Here is an 18,729-nt window from a genome sequence, read left to right as displayed (position 1 = left end):
GCGTGGGGGACGCAGACGAATACACCCTGTCGTAAGAGGCGATTAAAAGGGCCGACCAAGGGGATGATTTTATTAGAACCATGAAACTACTTGTGATATTTAGGCTACCACGCGGGGAACACCATGGGTAGCTTTTACTTGCACGTAGCACCACTATATTAGGTACCAAATAGGTTTGTGATTAGTAGCAATAGACTATGTTGCCGGCTTCTACAGTACCTGTGATTCGTATCCCTATATGCGCAACGCCATGGGATTAGTGAGACCATGGTTCTGCCTTGCCTATGCTTAGTACCCACTATGCCAGTATAGGTTTGTGTTGCCTATAAATAGCGCCGCAGTGTGCGAAACACCATAGGTCTGTGTTACATGTGCGAATTTCATTACCTGTGAGTAGTACCATAATGTGTGGAATACCACGAGTCTACGCTACTTTTGATTAGTACCGCAACATGGCAAATAGCATGGTTCTATTTTCCTAGCGATAAGTACCATTTTGAGGGGCCGATGATCTGGATTTTGGACCCGTTTCGACTACAAGCATCATCGATTCAGTGTTGTGCTTTAGACGCAATCCGTTGGTCAGTAATACTATTATTTAACGCTAGTTTCTGGGAATGTGGGGCATTGCGGGTCGGATCCACTGATTGTTTTAATTTCATATCCATCCATCCATTCTTCGCCCTCACGTTTTCGAATCTGGTCAGTGGAGGATTCTAGATTTTAAATGGTCATAACATTTCGTACCATTAGGGGCCGATGACCTCGATGATATGCCCTTTTAAACCACAAGCATCATCAAGCAACCTCGCGATATTCTACACATGATGCTAGTTTGTATAAGGCAGTGGCAACTTTCTTTTCAACAGAAATGGGTTGTCTTACACAAAATTCACTAGATTTAAGGTATGGTTGAAGACGTTGACATGTATACTGGAATGTTCCATAACTCATCCTAAAATTTTCTAGCCAGTCCTGTTCTGTGAAGCTGTATTTCACAACGCGTTTCCACCTCTCATGACTCCTCTCTTTAACCCAACAGCATTTCTTTCTAAGTGTTTTCGTTTTCAGAGTTGATTGTACCGTAGATCAGTACAATTCTGAATATGTAATTGGTGAAATCCACAAGTCTTTTTTGCATCCAGTCGTAATATTTAAGCTTAACTTTATACTTCACAACTTCAGTACGTATGAAAATACAAACATTACCACTCGATCACGTCGCGATTAGTAATATCGATCAAAAATGTAGGTGATATCGATTTTATTACAATTCTGCATCGTTCGTATACGTCGATGTTGCCTGGCATATTCAATACGATACTAAAATCAAGATCAACTACAATATCTCAGACCTTAACCGACCTATCGAAACTGTCCAAAATGGCGGCAGCTGGAGTGCTAGCATGCGTTTGTTTTGATTTGTGTAAGCCGTGTTGTTACCAAATATTTACGGAAATTTGAATATTATTAATTGTACATTATATTTATTTATGGTCTTAAGAAGATTATAGATCCTCTTTCAGTGCCGTAAGAAGCTGTTTGTTCTCAAAGAGCTTATTTATTCCAACAATGTCGGTGGTGATTAGGTTAATTTTGATTCTCGTGTCCTTCTCCGAAAGTACTTTCTTTATTTTTAGTTACCTATGCAATATGTTTATAGTTCAATGTACACTGACTGACAGAGCAAATGCAACACCAAGAAGGAGTGGTCAGAACTTTATGCCAATTGCAGGGTAGACTGACGTCACTGAGGTATGCTCATGATGTGAAATGCGCCGCTGTGCTGCGCACGTAGCGAACGATAAATGGGACACGGCGTTGGCGAATGGCCCACTTCGTACCGTGATTTCTCAGCCGACAGTCATTGTAGAACGTGTTGTCGTGTGCCACAGGACACGTGTATAGCTAAGAATGCCAGGCCGCCGTCAACGGAGGCATTTCCAGCAGACAGATGACTTTACGAGGGGTATGGTGATTGGGCTGAGAAGGGCAGATTGGTCGCTTCGTCAAATCGCAGCCGATACCCATAGGGATGTGTCCACGGTGCAGCGCCTGTGGCGAAGATGGTTGGCGCAGGGACATGTGGCACGTGCGAGGGGTTCAGGCGCAGCCCGAGTGACGTCAGCACGCGAGGATCGGCGCATCCGCCGCCAAGCGGTGGCAGCCCCGCACGCCACGTCAACCGCCATTCTTCAGCATGTGCAAGACACCCTGGCTGTTCCAATATCGACCAGAACAATTTCCCGTCGATTGGTTGAAGGAGGCCTGCACTCCCGGCGTCCGCTCAGAAGACTACCATTGACTCCACAGCATAGACGTGCACGCCTGGCATGGTGCCGGGCTAGAGCGACTTGGATGAGGGAATGGCGGAACGTCGTGTTCTCCGATGAGTCACGCTTCTGTTCTGTCAGTGATAGTCACCGCAGACGAGTGTGGCGTCGGCGTGGAGAAAGGTCAAATCCGGCAGTAACTGTGGAGCGCCCTACCGCTAGACAGCGCGGCATCATGGTTTGGGGCGCTATTGCGTATGATTCCACGTCACCTCTAGTGCGTATTCAAGGCACGTTAAATGCCCACCGCTACGTGCAGCATGTGCTGCGGCCGGTGGCACTCCCGTACCTTCAGGGGCTGCCCAATGCTCTGTTTCAGCAGGATAATGCCCGCCCACACACTGCTCGCATCTCCCAACAGGCTCTACGAGGTGTACAGATGCTTCCGTGGCGAGCGTACTCTCCGGATCTCTCACCAATCGAACACGTGTGGGATCTCATTGGACGCCGTTTGCAAACTCTGCCCCAGCCTCGTACGGACGACCAACTGTGGCAAATGGTTGACAGAGAATGGAGAACCATCCCTCAGGACACCATCCGCACTCTTATTGACTCTGTACCTCGACGTGTTTCTGCGTGCATCGCCGCTCGCGGTGGTCCTACATCCTACTGAGTCGATGCCGTGCGCATTGTGTAACCTGCATATCGGTTTGAAATAAACATCAATTATTCATCCGTGCCGTCTCTGTTTTTTCCCCAACTTTCATCCCTTTCGAACCACTCCTCCTTGGTGTTGCATTGTCACTGTCAGTCAGTGTACTATGTGCCTGATGTAAGTAAGAGCTCAGTGTTCCCGTCTCCAAAAGACCTAGTACCGGTATTAAGGCAAAATTGGGTTAAGAGCATTCGTAAGGAAAACTTCGAACCGAATTGTAGGACTAATAATGTTGTGTGCATTAATTATTTTATCATTTTTGAAATCAAATGTATTCTGAGGGAAGACGTATACCTATAGAAGGTGGTGATCTAATTCCAGTGCCGCGCAAACTTCCGAAGTTAAAACTAATGTTGCCTATCCTAGCATTTACCCTATCAGCCAACGTACCTTACTACAAAGAAAATTAAATCAGTCCCGGAAAGATCCGGAAAATCATGACCAAGATTTATGATTAAGAGACTAAATTAATATTAAACGGTGGTGCCGGAATGATGTAACTTAATTAATTTTCAACGTTTTACAATTAACATGCGTAAACTAAACCTAACCACATTTCCCGTGAGTTAACGTGAGGATTATGTTCTTTTTTTAATATAAAATACAATTATGCCATCAATTCTGATGAGTTTTAAGGTGACGAGTGCTTTAGACGGTCAAGTTTCTCATGCAAATATCGCTTGTACCTACTCAACAATACAGGTGGATTTTGGAGGGTTGAAATTTTGTTGGGGAAATTTGTTTGCGTGTTTTACATAATGGGCTGTGGTTAATGGTGGTGTTACATGTAAGGTTAATAATGTACTTTGTTGACATCTATATATCGTATTTGCTGACCCCAGATTCATATTCTATGTGAAATATTTTTATACTCTGTGTTGTTTTAACCTGACGTTGATACAATAATTCTCCCTTCGTTATTTTCCCCTCTGAAATTTAATTTAGACTTACAATACGCGATAACGCTACTTATGGTGTTTAATTATTCATATTTTGAGTTAGTGAGTTGCATTTCATGAGGTTCGACTTGTGATATTTTCTTTAGGTGACTCGGAATAAACATGCATAACCTTTCCCTCAACCTCTCATATCGCACGCCGATGTCCGCCATGTTTTTTCTGCATTAGGGTTTGATGTAATTGTAGTTGGTCTTGCTAAAATACTACAGTCATGTTAACGGGGATCGTATTCAATGCGGTAAGCGTACTCAAATCGATCTAAATCCCCATGTAAACGTACTAAAAGAGTACTGTTGGTCGATCTGAATGAGATTTCCTTCCAACTCTTTGTGAGTTTAAAGACCTTGTTTCAGCTCATGTCAGAATAAATATTTCAAACTTGGTATATTGATTAGTGATTATTTCGTTTTTAGAAAGTCTGAAGTGGGATGGTGTTCCAGTTTCAAATTATAAGCAACTCTGTGATTCGGGATACAGAGGTTTATTGAGTTTGCGTTCAGCACAGTCTAACGTACCGTTTTTTATAGGATAGGTCAGGTTCGAGCAGACCTTGATATATATATATATATATATATATATATAGCGTATTATACTTTTCTTCAGTTCTTACTGTGAATCGCATGCAACCACTCTTGCCATGAAGGCTCCCACTCAGGGAACGGGTGATATAAATAGGCTACAGTTGACGGTTAGTGTACTTGAACATTGCAACGCAGTTTTAAGGCATGAGCCAGTTTTTCTCCTTTCTGGGGTATTTAACGACTCTTAAAGGGTGCACCCCTAGACCAGAGATCCACATGGAAAAAGCAGTGATCCCAGCGGATTGAACGTCATTCTTCACAAAAATAGTGTCGCATGTTCATAAAACAATTATTTTTTTTCGTCCGAATTTATATTTGTAGGTGTGACATCGCAAAGTTAGAATTGCAAAAATCGGTAGTCCGAAACTTCAAGTTGAAAATTATAGAGTAACAAATGAAAGGTTAAGACAAAGGGCTTAGGCCCCCCTTTCATTAGCAAAAATATTTTTTAAGTGAGTCGTTTAGTTGCAAAAACGGCTACATCACTTATTTTATTTTATAAAAGTGTGGTTATGCTGGGTTTGTTCCAAACAGTCCTCAATAATCCTGTAAGTGCATAACAGTTCATATTCAGATACATCACGCTATTACAAGCAGACGCAGATTTTTTTTAACTCTTTATAACGCTCACATTTTTTAATGTTTAGTTTGCGTACGTGAACAGTGGCTAAGTATTTAGCCACCCGATTCTGAAGTTAGTTTGAAAGGTTTTTATGAAAAAACAATATCAAATCCAATAAACAGTTACCCCTGCTACAAATAATGTTCTTCTAATAAATAAAATTTGATCACTCAGGGAAAATTCAGGTGGCTAAATATTTAGCCACTGACCTATAAAGGGTTTAAATGCTATTTGTTCGGGGCGTCGACCTATAGAGATCTCTTGCCCCTAAGTTGGGGGGTTAGTTTCAAAATCAGCCAAGTTACTATTTCACTTTCAAAACCAGGTACATCGGTAAGAAGTCATTGCGCGGTAGTTACTGCGCTTCACCTTTTCGTCGTGATCTGATCTGACATTTCCGTGCAGATTGACATTAGGCTAGATAGGCTACATATTATTTTTATATTTTTGCGAGGAGTCTTCGGGGTCCCTTGAAGGCTCGGGTCTGTCCGCATTGCAGGCCCTAACGTTACGCCTCTGAAAAGGTACAAGACAATCAACGACGTGCTACCTCCTACTCCTACAGGTGTTAAGGTGTCTGCGCTGCAAGTCCATGCTGTTTCAGCATTACTCGAAAAACATTTTGGTCCTGTTTGGTTGTCGCTGAATTCTTTGTCGTTCTAGTCCAGATAATTGATATAGAAAATGAAGATGCCCCTCGGTAAGATTGTGTGTGTACAAATGCATGCAATGTTACTGATATGGTTGTGTAGGCTACTGAATGGCCAAGAAATGTGAACAAACAAAACATGTCATTCCCATGCTTAAAACTTTCAGCTTGACTGTTCTGCAACTTGCATTTAACATTATTACCTGAATGCTCATGTTTTGTTCACGTTTTGACGATGGTAATTATTAAGAAGTATTTATATCGTTTCAAAACGGGATACATCCGTGCAGCTGGCTTCTAAACAAGACATCCGAAATAAATTCCCAATTATTTACAAAACTATAAACTATTGATCGTTTATATCTGAGCTATGGATGCACTTATCTCGTGCGAAAATCTTGCCAGAGTTTCAAGGTTTAGTTTTTTCATGCAGTAGAATTGGTGTTTTTTGTGTCTCCTGAACATTTTTGTTAATAGTGATGTAGCTGCTTTTGCAACTGAACGACTCAAATGAAACTGGGCACAATTTTGTCTGTTAGCGGAGAACTGCCACGAAGAAAACAAGGTAACAAATGAAAGAGAAGCCCATACAGCCTACTATAAGCGAGACATCTGTCGGTAGTGTAACTAACGTCTGGTGTTTTAATTCCTGTCGCCTTGCGTGCATTCTGTTATTTTCCTTAAAACGTCATGCACCTTTGATTTCAAACATTATTATTATTATTATTATTATTATTATTATTATTATTATTATTATTATTATTATTATTATTATTATTATTATTATTATTATTATTATTACCCGCGGTATCTCCGGCCTGTCGTTAGAGGTGACTGAAGGGGGCTCCAGGGGCTCTGAACTTTGGACCATGGATTGGCGACCACGGGACCCTTAGCCGAGTCCTGGTATTGCTTTCAATTACTTGTGCCAGGCTCCTAACTTTCAACTATCCTATCTGACCTCCCTTGGTCACCTCTTGTTCTTTTTCCAACCCCGACGGTATTAGATCATTCAAGGCCTAGGGAGTCCTTCATTTTCATGCCCTTCGTGGCCCTTATCTTACTATTGCCGATATCTTCACTTTTCGAACTGTCGGACCCCTTCCACTTTTTCCCTCTTATTAGGGTTGTATAGAGTTATTCGAATCCTATTAAAATGATATTAAGAATTCAAAATTCAAGAAGCAATACATTTCTGGACCTCAAAACGTAGACATTGCTACATCTATACATGTTAAACATGATTTCAAAATTTGTTTAAAATGCTACCCTGTAGAAGACAAGTTAAATTTTGGGTGGAGTCTTACCTTAAGATTGGAGTCCTGCTCCATGGCTGAATGGTTAGCGTGCTTGCCCGGCAGCGTTGGGAATGTTAACCATCATCGGTTAAATTTGCTGGCACGGGGGCTGGGTGTGTGTGTCGTCATCATCATCATTTCAATCTCATCACGGCGGGCGGCAATTAAAAAGCTGCACCTGGCGGTCCGAACATGTCCTCGGACACTCTCGGCACTAAGAGCCATACGCAATTTTATTAAGATTGGCAAGGCATTAAGGGAAAAAAAAAAGACCAAAAAAAAAAAAAACCAACCCATCGCCAGTACACTTTTCGAGGACCTGGGAGTTACAGTGTACCGACAGGGTACTTGCCGTTTGTAGACGCCCGAACTGAAGAAAGAAAAACAAGGGGGGCAGAGGGAACTGGAATCTACACGCAGTGTCCTGCAGCATCGGCCATAGGCATAGTTTAGACACTGAAAAGATCTTTATCGCCAAAACGACATACTGCTAATTCTCATAAACCTTGCGATATTCTCTGGTGTTGATAAAAGGTCACCCACCACCTTCCGCAATCACAGTTTGGCGGAGAGTGAGCTGCTCGCGAAGCTTCATTTTGACGAGAGGCATAAAACAGCTTTGAAATGTATGTAGCAACTGCCCTGCGCTCTGTTGCGATTGAGCCGCACTACGTTGAAAAATGAACCTTGGAGTTTCCAACAGGATTCTACCCTAGCTTATTAGGCTTTGACGATAGAAGGGTAGCTAGAGGTCAGTGTACCCGATTTCATCTCCGTTGCCGAGTGGCAGACTAGTAATGATCTCAACCCTCCGAGCCGTTGTCAGTGCTGGACCGGGGTATTTAACAAGAACAGACATCCGACAATTGAACGCGGACAATCAAATGTATTAATTGGTTGCAGCAGTGGCGCGTTTTCTTACTGAGACCATTTATACTGCAAAATATAACTGACCAGCGACTAATTTAATCGATATTGGCATGTTAAAGATCCCCGGTGCGCCCAATGTCACCCGACAGTAATTAACCCAGCAAAAGGACCCGTCCAGTACAATATTCCCCTTTCACTACTGGCAAATACAGTAGAGATAATACGCGACACTTACGGATTTCGCCTTGCTAAAATGGGAGACAATTCGACGGTGGCGCTCCTAGTGACTTGACCTGAACAAATCGCGCTAAATTCAAATATCAATGGAAATGTATATACGGAAATGGATAAATAAATTACGTCTAGAAAGAAAGTGTTATTGAGATATTAACTTCGAAGTTGCTAAAGCAATTCTGGATAAATTAATGAAGACTTATTTAATAGGTTATTATTCAAAGACTGAAATTAGGCATATAAACAAGAAGTGAAATGTACTGGTGTGAAATGGCTTGATCTTTCATTTATGCATTGCTTTTTTAGCTTTAGCATTCCTGCCTGAACGCTTACGGTTGGATTTGTCTTTTTTCTCATTTAAAAACATTGTCATCACATTAAGACACTTGTCAATAAAAATATCGGCACATTCCTTACAGATATGATGCAATGAATTAACATTTAATAGCTGGACAATTTTCCTCTTAACATGAAGCCTACTAACAGAAAGATATTCCTTACACATATGATGCAATGAATTAACATTTAATAATAATAATAATAATAATAATAATAATAATGTTTTTTGTTTTACGTCCCACTAACTACTCTTTTACGGTTTTCGGAGACGCCGAGGTGACGGAATTTAGTCCCGCAGGAGTTCTTTTACGTGCCAATAAATCTACCGACACGAGGCTGACTTATTTGAGCACCTTCAAATACCACCGGACTGAGCCAGGATCGAACCTGCCAAGTTGGGGTCAGAAGGCCAGCGCCTTAACTGTCTGAGCCACTCAGCCCGGCGAATTAACATTTAATAGCTGGACAGAAGCCTACTAACAGAAAGATAATCTATAAAATCCCGGCTTTAATCTGAGAAGAGGGATAAAGAAAGAAAAGTATGAAAACGTTGTCGATAGTGATGCTTTAAGGAGTATTTACGTACAATTAGAGCAAAAATGTATTGTCGAGGATTTCTAAAGTCGCTGGCCTGGAAATGATCTGAACAGATCTTATAATTCTTATATAAGAGTAACGCCCCTTCTTTCTTGTACACCTTATCCAAATCGCTTCTGTAACATTTCAAAACCCACAGATCACCTACAACAACACATCGGTATTGAAGGTTAACTGCTGCACTATAGAATAAAATATGCGTATTACATTTTATGCCAGTTAAAATATGGGTCGAGCAGGTCAGAAGATTATGAAGTACTATAAAAATCGGTCACTGGAAGAATATATATGCAAACACAATATTACATGTTCTTGTCACGAGGGAACCTGAAGAACGACCGCGCATTTTTCTCTACTTCGTAATTACTGCAGCCAAACACAGCACATACCTTTCCCCTCATGTTGAGAGGAGATATCAAGGAATGACACACGCTACTATTTATTTGTCAACTCAATGAAAATGCATAAATTACACCAAAAACTTGACACAAAAATACACGTGCTCTTATTAGAGAATCAGTACTGTTCAGGTCTATCCGCTGGAGTGGGCTCCAGTAGCTGTCCCTCGATATCTCGCTCAGTGTCGCGTATTATCTCTACTGTATTTGCTACTAGTTAGCAGCACAGTCGGAATGCCGAAATTGGTAGGTTGGTGTCCTAAGTGGCACAGGTCTGCAGCTCCGTAGTTGACGCCATACGATTATTATTACTTAATTAGTTTACCATCCAGGGTTCATCCGACCCTGTTCTAATTAAGAGGGGATTTCAAGGCAATATTATTGGACCTTTATATATAAAAATGATAGAATAAAGAAGTGGAATCAGAGGTAAGGCTTGTTGCGGATGATGCTATTCTGCATAGAGTAATAAATAAGTTTCAGGATTGTGAGAAACTGCAAAATGACCTCTATAATATTGTGAGATTGACAGTAGGCAATAGTATGATGATAAACGGGGTTAAAAGTCAGATTGTGAGTTTCACAAATAGGAAAAGTCCCCTCAGTTTTAATTACTGCGTTGATAAGGTGAAAGTTCCTTTTGGGGATCATTGTAAGTAGGCTATCTAGGTGTTAATATAAGGAAAGATCTTCATTGGGGTAATCACATAAATGGGATTGTAAATAAAGGGTACATATCTCTGCATATGGTTATGAGGGTATTTAGGGGTTTTAGTAAGGACGTAAAGGAGAGGGCATATACGTTTTTGGTAAGACCCCCAACTAGAGTTTGGTTTCAGTGTACGGGACCCTCACCAGGAATACTTTATTCGAGAACTGGAAAAAATCCAAAGAAAAGCAGTTCGATTTGTTCTGGGTGATTTCCGACAAAGGAGTAGCGTTATAAAAATGTTGTAAAGTTTGGGCTGGGAAGACTCGGGTGAAAGGAGACGAGCTGCTCGACTAAGCGGTATGTTTCGAGCTGTCAGTTTAGAGATGGTGTGGAATTACATGCCCAAATTTGTCCACTTGAATTTCAACTTCATATTATGATCTTTCCTAGTTTTAAAGACAGGGCTGGTTGAGCTCCATTCACTCTGCGTCATTACTAGGGCCCGGATTCTTATGTAATTACTAGATTTCGTTGTTTATAGCATTTAACAAACAGAGATTTAGCGTTCTGATTTTCAAATTTATCGTTTGTGGCATCATCTTCTTTTCCTACCGCTTTTTCCCACACGTGTGGGGTCGCGGGTCCGAACTGCGTAGCACATGGGGATTTGGCCCTGTTTTTCGGCCGGATGCCCTTTCTGACGCCAACCCTATATGGAGGGATGTAATCACTATTGCGTGTTTCTGTGGTGGTTGGTAGTGTGGTATTTTTTCTGTGTTGGGACGGACACAAACACCCAGTCCCCTAGCCAGAATAATTAATCAGAAGCGATTGACATCCCCGACCCGGCCGGGAATCGAACCCGGGATCCTCTGAACTCAATGCCAGTACGCTGACCATTCAGTCATTCATCATCTATACTTCTCAAATTTAGCGTTTTGTAGCAAATTGGTTAAAAATAGGCACAATTTGATTGCAAAGCCGGCACATTAATGTATCTGCTTCGCTTACATAAAAACGTTCCGATTTTTAACTCTCGGCACAGTGTTTGATCGTCATTTCGCTTCTACCCATGGCTACCAGACAATAAATCGCTACCGTACTTTAAAGCAGAACTAGTACTCAACACCTATGTCAAGAATTTGCTTGTGGCTTTACGTCGCACCGACACAGAGATGTCGTGGCGACGATGTAATAGGAAAGGTCTAGGAGGTGGAAGGAAGCGGCCGTGGCCTTAATTAAGGTACAGCCCCTATGTCAGGAATAAGAGACTATGATCAAGGGTCAACACAAAATGAATGAACACGTGTGCTTGAAAGTGTGTTTAGCTGTTTGATTGTTCTTTGCTCTTCTCTTTGGCTGTCGGAAGATATTCCACACATTGAAAAGATTTAAGGCGCCGCAATAATTATTTCCCCTGAAATTAATAACATACCCTATATATTGTTTTTAATAAAATGCTTCGTTTTTAAAAAGATATGTTTATTTCACTTAAAACTGAGTTTTTCGCATCTATTTCGTTTAAATCGCATAATTTCGCATTTTGAACCAATTTCACATTTTCTCGCTAATTCGAAATGGCTAAAAACCACTCGTAGGGGTCATATATGAAGAAGGCGCATGCACCGACAAAGTTTCAGCATATTTCGCATTTATCGCAAATGCTACAAACCACAAACTCTAGTAATTACATTCCTTTACTTGTAGACAACCGGAAATGAGAAATGTCGGCGACTTATGGTATGGTTATAGCTGTGTTTAATTTGATGCATTTGTACATATTTGGAGTAATATTACAAGTCTTTACATACCGCATTATGTGAAGAATGTAATATTTTTGTACGTATCTAGGTACCGTAATTTTAAAAAAAAATTAAAAAGAAGCGTCAGCTCATTTAATTTTCAGATTATTGTTAACTTATTGGCGATTTTCATCTGACTTCCTGCGATGTTGACGCTCCTTCTCAGCCTGCAAGAGAAGTTTATCGGATACGCGTCAAAACATCACAATAGAAAACATGGAGAAATGCTTGGTGACACACTGCGTATCATGATAAAAATAAGTTACCGTACTATTTTTGTTACTTAATGGGGTTTATATGCTTATTAACATTTGTTTCATTTTCGGGGCATGAGGACAACAGGACATTAGCTATAACAATACATTGTGTAACATACTCCGCGATTTACCGTGCATAATATTCTTTTTCCACGGGGTCACGTGTGCGAACTGTGTCGCACATGCGTATTTGGCCCTGTTTTACGGCCATGTGCCCTTCCTGACGCCAACACTGTATGAAGGGATGTAATCACTATTGCGTGTTGCTGTGGTGGTTGGTAGTGTAGTATGTTGTCTGAATATGAAGAGGAAAATGTTGAGACAAACACCCAGTCCTCGAGCCAGAAGAATTAATCAGAGGCGATTAAAATCCCCGTCCCTGCCGGGAATCGAACCCGGGACCCTCTGGACCGAAGGCCTCTACGCTGACCCTTCTGCCAATGGGTCGGACATTTTCAGTGCATAACATTATTTTTTAAATATTTGAAGTATTTTTGATTGTCATTGAATCGATTATTTAATGCTGTCAAAATTAGAAAACATTATCTAAAGCAACTACGGCGACTTTGTCATAAAATATGGAGGTATTTAAAATAATTTTATGCTCGACGATGCCGAAATATAAACATATTCCAAAAAACTGAATCTTAATGAGGCTTATAATAGTTCATTCAAGTTTCATTATGATACAGGTTCTCTACCAGAGTTCAGATTTTCATTATGATACAACTGTTTGACCAATTAGGTAAGGATAGCATCGCACCCGCGCTCAACGCACTCACACACATTAACATCAATAACCTAGCTGTATTTCAAATACAAATTGTTTGTGGTACAGTTGGTGAAGTAAATTTGCGGGAATGTTCCGTGTTGTGGAATATTGGAAGACACGAGTATGAGTGTCTTAATTACTATTATAGGCGAGTTGCATACGACTGTTTTATGTTCGACGATAATTTATAACTATTTTTAAAAATATTCATAAATTTCTGTCGAGATGTGTTTACTGATCAGAGCGCATGCGCTGGGTTATTGATTTTCCGTGAGTGGATCAGAGACCTTGGCAGTGCCATGCATACCTACCAAGTATCCTGGTTTTTCCGTAAAATGTTCGGATTTAGTGTGTGTTTTACGGTTGTACAGATGAACGTTATTGTACGGATTTTGAATATCCGCGCTTGGTTTCGCTCTCTACGGTCAAATCGGATTTGTTTGACTTTCGATGGTACGAGATGCAGTGTTTGAAATTCGACCGGTAAATGCATCGATAATCACATTATCGATTATCACCGTGCTTTTGTCACCTGTTCGACCTCAACTGTCTCATTCACTGAGAAGTAAAAAAATCCGTGAAAAGTAGCAAGTTGTGAATTTATATATAACAACTTTAGTAACTGCGCCGTGCTTCGTAGCAGCTGTGAAAGGCCTTCTTTGTGTGTGGCTGTAACATTGGCGGTAGTTCTGAAACTTGTGGAATTGTATGACGAATTTGTAAGCGATTTAGTATTTTTAGTGGTGTTCGTAATGAGTTCAACTAAGAAACGGTATTATCAGTCTTTTAGGGAGGCATATTCTGCTTAATTTCCTTCTTTTATACGATCACGGAAAGTGTTCCCAGGGTAACAGGTGAGCACTCGTCAAGATGTAACTTTGTGTATTTAATTTCAGCGGTGATCATAACCTATATTTGACTTGTATTAATATTGTTTAAAATCTCCCTGTGTAAGTATTTAATTTCAGGGGTGATAATAACATACATTTGACTTGTATTATATTGTTTATAATCTCCTTCCTTGCCGTCCTTTGCCATTGTGTCTCAAGACTTTGTGACGCATGCGCGTGTCGTTAAAAAATTTCCGCTCTAGAATCTTCCGGATTTCTATTTTTGAAAGTTGGCAGGTATGCGATACGTTTCAAAGCTTTGATAGAAGGTTATCATAACTTGGCTTTATTTCAAATACAAATTGTTTATTGTACTGTTGGTGAAGTAGAGGCGTGAAAAACGGTCATTTTTGTGTAACCGCTACAACAAAGTAACTGAAAAGTAACAGTTAAAAATAACGTACAACGTTACTCACCTTTTATTGGTCACAACCTGGTCACGGATTCAGTCTTACCTCCTTACAGCTGTGTTGCAAAGTTCCATTCATTTACTCGCACATTCACATGCACGCACACATCACCACGCTGTTGAAAGTCGGTGCAGCAAAACACGCATTCCTATTTGCTTTAAAGTTGACGAGAGGCAGGCAGATGAAATGAGAAGACAACATAGCGTCTTTTCTGAAATCTAGAGGAGTGAATTTGGCAATGCACCGATCAAGGATAGAAGACAAGAAAACATGATGATGATCTGTCTGCCAAACCTCGACGCAAACCGTTACGAGAGGATCGATAAGTAAAATGAAGTAACGTTATGTTACCTATAATATCAATATGGAAAGTTAGCATACTAATTTATTTATGGTACAAGAAAAAATATACGGGTTAAACTTATAATACTATTATAATGTAGATATTCCTGCGCGATGTCTGAGGCAACGATTACCCCTGAGCAATTGAATATGTCATAACAGTTTTCACTTCAGTTACGAGATGACAGCAGCAATATTATACACAATAGTGTATTTGACTTAAAGCAATCTCCTACGAAAGCGCTCTCACTTGGAAGACATGCGTACTATCTGAACTCTGAAAGTCACTTTCTGTGTCTGTAAGCTGCTACTAGTGACACTTTCCAGTTACTGTTTTCACTAGTACGTTATTCTGTGGTCGTTGCTCGTTAACCTGTTATCTTTTGTCCTCGTTACATTTGTAAGAGTGACAGGCATGTAACTGTGACAAAGTTACTGCTACGTTATTTTTCAGCCACCTCTATGGTGAACTGAATTTGCGGGAATGTGCCGTGTGGTTGTAGAATATTGGAAGACACTAGCTATGTTTATAAAACGAGCGAAGCGAGTTTTATAATTTCCATACGAGTGTGCTAATTACCATTACAGGCGAGTTGCATAAGACTTTATGCTCGATGATAATTATAACTCTGTTTTTTAAAATACAAACATAAACATACTCCTGTCTTATTTTATTGCCCATTATAGGCTTGTTGCATAATGTATTACTATTGTCTCATCATAACCATAAGTTATAACGTATAATAAAAGGAATATAGCTACACACCGGGCGAGTTGGCCGTGCGGTTAGGAGCGCACAGCTGTGAGCTCGCATCCGGGAGATAGTGGGTTCGAACCCCACTGTCGGCAACCCTGAAGATGGTTTTCCGTGGTTTTCCATTTTACATCAGGCAAATGCTGGGACTGTACCTCAAGGCCACGGACGCTTCCTTCCCATTCCTAGGCCTTTCCTGTCCCATCGTCGCCATAAGACCTATCTGTGTCTGCGACGTAAAGCAACTAGCAAAAAAAAAAGGTAATATACAACAATTCTTGTATATTTAGTGCATTAATACTATACTTATTTTATGAATATTACATATTTCACTGATATATACTTCATTTTTATGTACATATTTCACACTTAGATATTATTTAAAAATCTGGGCCCTAGTCATTAGCTTACAATTAAGGAGCTATCTGATGGTGAGATAGTGGCGCTGGTCTAGTAAGCCAAGAATAATGGTCGAGAGGATTCGTCATGCCTACCACGCGGCACCTCATAATCTGTAGGCCTTTGTTCCGAGCAGCGGTCGCTTGGAGGCCAAGGCCTTGGGTCATGGGGTTTGGTTTAAAAAAATGTTGATTCAGTGTGTGGTATTCACAAGAGGACTGCTCAAATTTGTTGAACGCAGGATTGAACAGATTTTTCATAATGCTGAAGAGTATACTCAGGGTTGATGAAAATTAGATGGTGATGGGATAGGAGTGTTGCTGGATTGTTAATTTTTATGGAACCAGGTGGACGGGCTATTAGTGTGTGGAAGTTTTTCAAATAGTGTTTTGAGATACGTGCATACACCTTTTAACTTGTAGACGTGTGCTTCATATATTCTCGTGTCTGATGGTATTTAGTGCCAGGCCAAAATGTGGCTACTGAGGGATGGGTGTTGCAGAGTAATGACATTCAAGAGACGAGTGGTGTCTCGATGTTATGAAAGGCCCACTCTCATAGGGCCATTCGTACTGCAATAACACTTTCTGGTCCATTGTGGAAAACGGTGGCGAACCACCTCGCTGCTCATCATGCCTTGGCAGTACTATTTGAGGATCCTACCACCCTCTGGACTGAAGACTAAACAGACTGTCATCATGAATATCAAAATATCTGAAGTGTTTATATCATTTCTTTAAAAATACATATTTTGCCACGGGTAGAATGAGATGGCCTTCTAAGGCCAAATTTGCAGGTCAGATCCTGGTGGTATTTGAAGGTGCTCAAATACGTCAGCCTCATGTTGATAGATTTACTGACACTTAAAGGAACTCTGCGGGAAGAAATTCCGACATCTTGGAGTCTCCAGAAACCAAGAAAAAGTAGTTTGCGGAACACAAAAACAATATAATAATAATAATAATAATAATAATAATAATAATAATAATGACAATCTTAAGAAGAAGTGAGTGGAGTATGGTTGCCTATTTGAACTCTTTAAAACAGTGGTCATCCCCACCACCGAGTGGAATCATTGTCTCATTTGCTCTGAAAAAACAAAAAAAAAAGTAGTTAGTGGGACGTAAGAACAATAATTTTATTTGTTTATGCTACTATCCACAAAGGTGGGAGATTCAAAGGACAATACTTTGTCCACTTATGTTTGAAGAGGTGTCGAGAGTTTATAACCGGGGTGGCAGAGTAGGGATGAGGATGCATGAGAGCTCAGTGACTACCTCACTTCTTACCAAGGCAATTGCGGTTTGAATCTCAGCCAGTCTATGTGGGCTTTTTGAAATGTCAAGTTTTGTTCAATCTAGATCTAGTTCCTTCTGGCCACTCTTCGTATTAAATTCCTCTCTTTCCTTCTAGTACCTCATTGTGTGTGATTAATCATTTTTATTTAAAGCATCCTTGTCTATACCCTCATCACAATAGGCTTCCTGTCGCTGTATTCCACTTTTCTAGATGGTCCTGTCCTCTGTTCTATGCTATAGCTCAGTTTATCTTACTGCTTCCCTAATTCTAAGCTCATGCTGCAGTTAGCAGCCCCGTTTCCTTTAAAAGCTTCCATTGCAATTTCAGTCCTTGCTCTATCATCTTTTTTTTTTTTTTTAATCAGATCTTCAATCCTCTTATCCCTAGTTCTAGTCCATTTTGCCTTTCCATTGATCTTAAGCCCATAGTTTTGTGGAACATGTCTTGTAGTTGCTGGGCGCATTGTTTTCTATGACGACCTTATCGCTAGCATGCCTAACGGTTTGTTATGCAACTTCCACTGCTAAAATGTATTTGGTTCTCAACATTCTTTTATCATTTCCTCTGTGCATAGAGTTGTATAGTAACAGTAGTTGGCAATAGATGGCAGCTCTGTCAAACTACTAGTCTCATCTCAGACCATTCCAATTTACTGTACATTTTTTAAAATGCTTCTTGCTTCATTGTTTGTATTAATATACAAATTTGTTTATGAATTGCTATGGAGATCTTTGGTTACAACTTATACAAGCTTATTTATAGATATATCTGTAATAGATTTCTTTATAAGTGATTGATGTGTTTGTTCACAGCGAGACCGTAAGGAGCGGAAGCACTACACCGATGATTGGGCTCTGGGTGACGAGGAGATCGAGGGCAGGCGCTCATTCCGCCTGGAGGACAAGATAGAATCTGACCGCTTCCCACAGTGTTTTGTGAAGGAAATGCAGGGAGCAGGTATTGTTATTCTAAGCAGATTTCATTACAGCAGTGTTTCGTGATAACGATGCAGTTTTCCGTACGTATATTACAATGGTTCTGTTCTTCTCCTCTAGATTTCAATTTGGCATACCTGCAAAGAAATGGTTTCAACGTGCCACTTCTATTCCGGGAGAAAACTGGTTTAGGATTACGTGTTCCTAGTCAAAATTTCTCCGTCAATGATGTCCGTATGTGTGTTGGTAAGTTGTTTGTTTGAAAATGTCCCCCCAGCATTTGCAGCTTGCCATGATAAGTACCTCTAGACATGCAGTGAAATCAGTGAAATGTGTAACCATGGCTCCTGAATATGTAAGTGGAACCTTTAAACACTGTTGTGTTTTTGTGTCCAAACAATGTATAAAAGGTGGAAAAATCCCCTTCGACTCTTATCACTAAGTAGTAGGGGGCTTTTCTTGAAATCTCTGGTGTGCTTGAATTTTTTTCTTAAGCAGGTCATGCTCCTGGGTGTCTTCAAGCGTGATCTCCATTTCTTTCAGATCTCTCTCCACTTCAGCGGACCATGTCGCCTTGGGTTTTCTTGTGCTGAAAGTAGGGAAAGATCCTGTTGCTCACTCTTGTTTGGTGCATTCATGTGACATGTCAGTAAAAAGCAATCCTTCTTTTTCATGTATGTAT

At 40.5% G+C, this 18,729-nt stretch overlaps 1 protein-coding gene across 1 annotated transcript in view; it reads left to right on the top strand.

Moving 5' to 3' along the window:
* Kdm2 (Lysine demethylase 2) overlaps positions 1 to 18,729 on the top strand; it is a 205,633-nt gene that overhangs the window by 118,734 nt on the left and 68,170 nt on the right. The window contains exons 2-3 of the mRNA XM_067158871.2: positions 17,925 to 18,069; positions 18,168 to 18,293. Coding sequence (XP_067014972.2) covers positions 17,925 to 18,069; positions 18,168 to 18,293 — 271 coding nt within the window. The remainder of the gene's footprint in view (positions 1 to 17,924; positions 18,070 to 18,167; positions 18,294 to 18,729) is intronic.

The sequence above is a fragment of the Anabrus simplex genome, chromosome X, assembly GCF_040414725.1.
Source record: "Anabrus simplex isolate iqAnaSimp1 chromosome X, ASM4041472v1, whole genome shotgun sequence".
In the NCBI taxonomy this organism is placed as follows: Eukaryota; Metazoa; Arthropoda; class Insecta; order Orthoptera; family Tettigoniidae; genus Anabrus; species Anabrus simplex.
The sequence above is the reverse complement of the archived record's forward strand: the minus strand, read 5'-3'. Positions and strand labels throughout refer to the sequence as shown.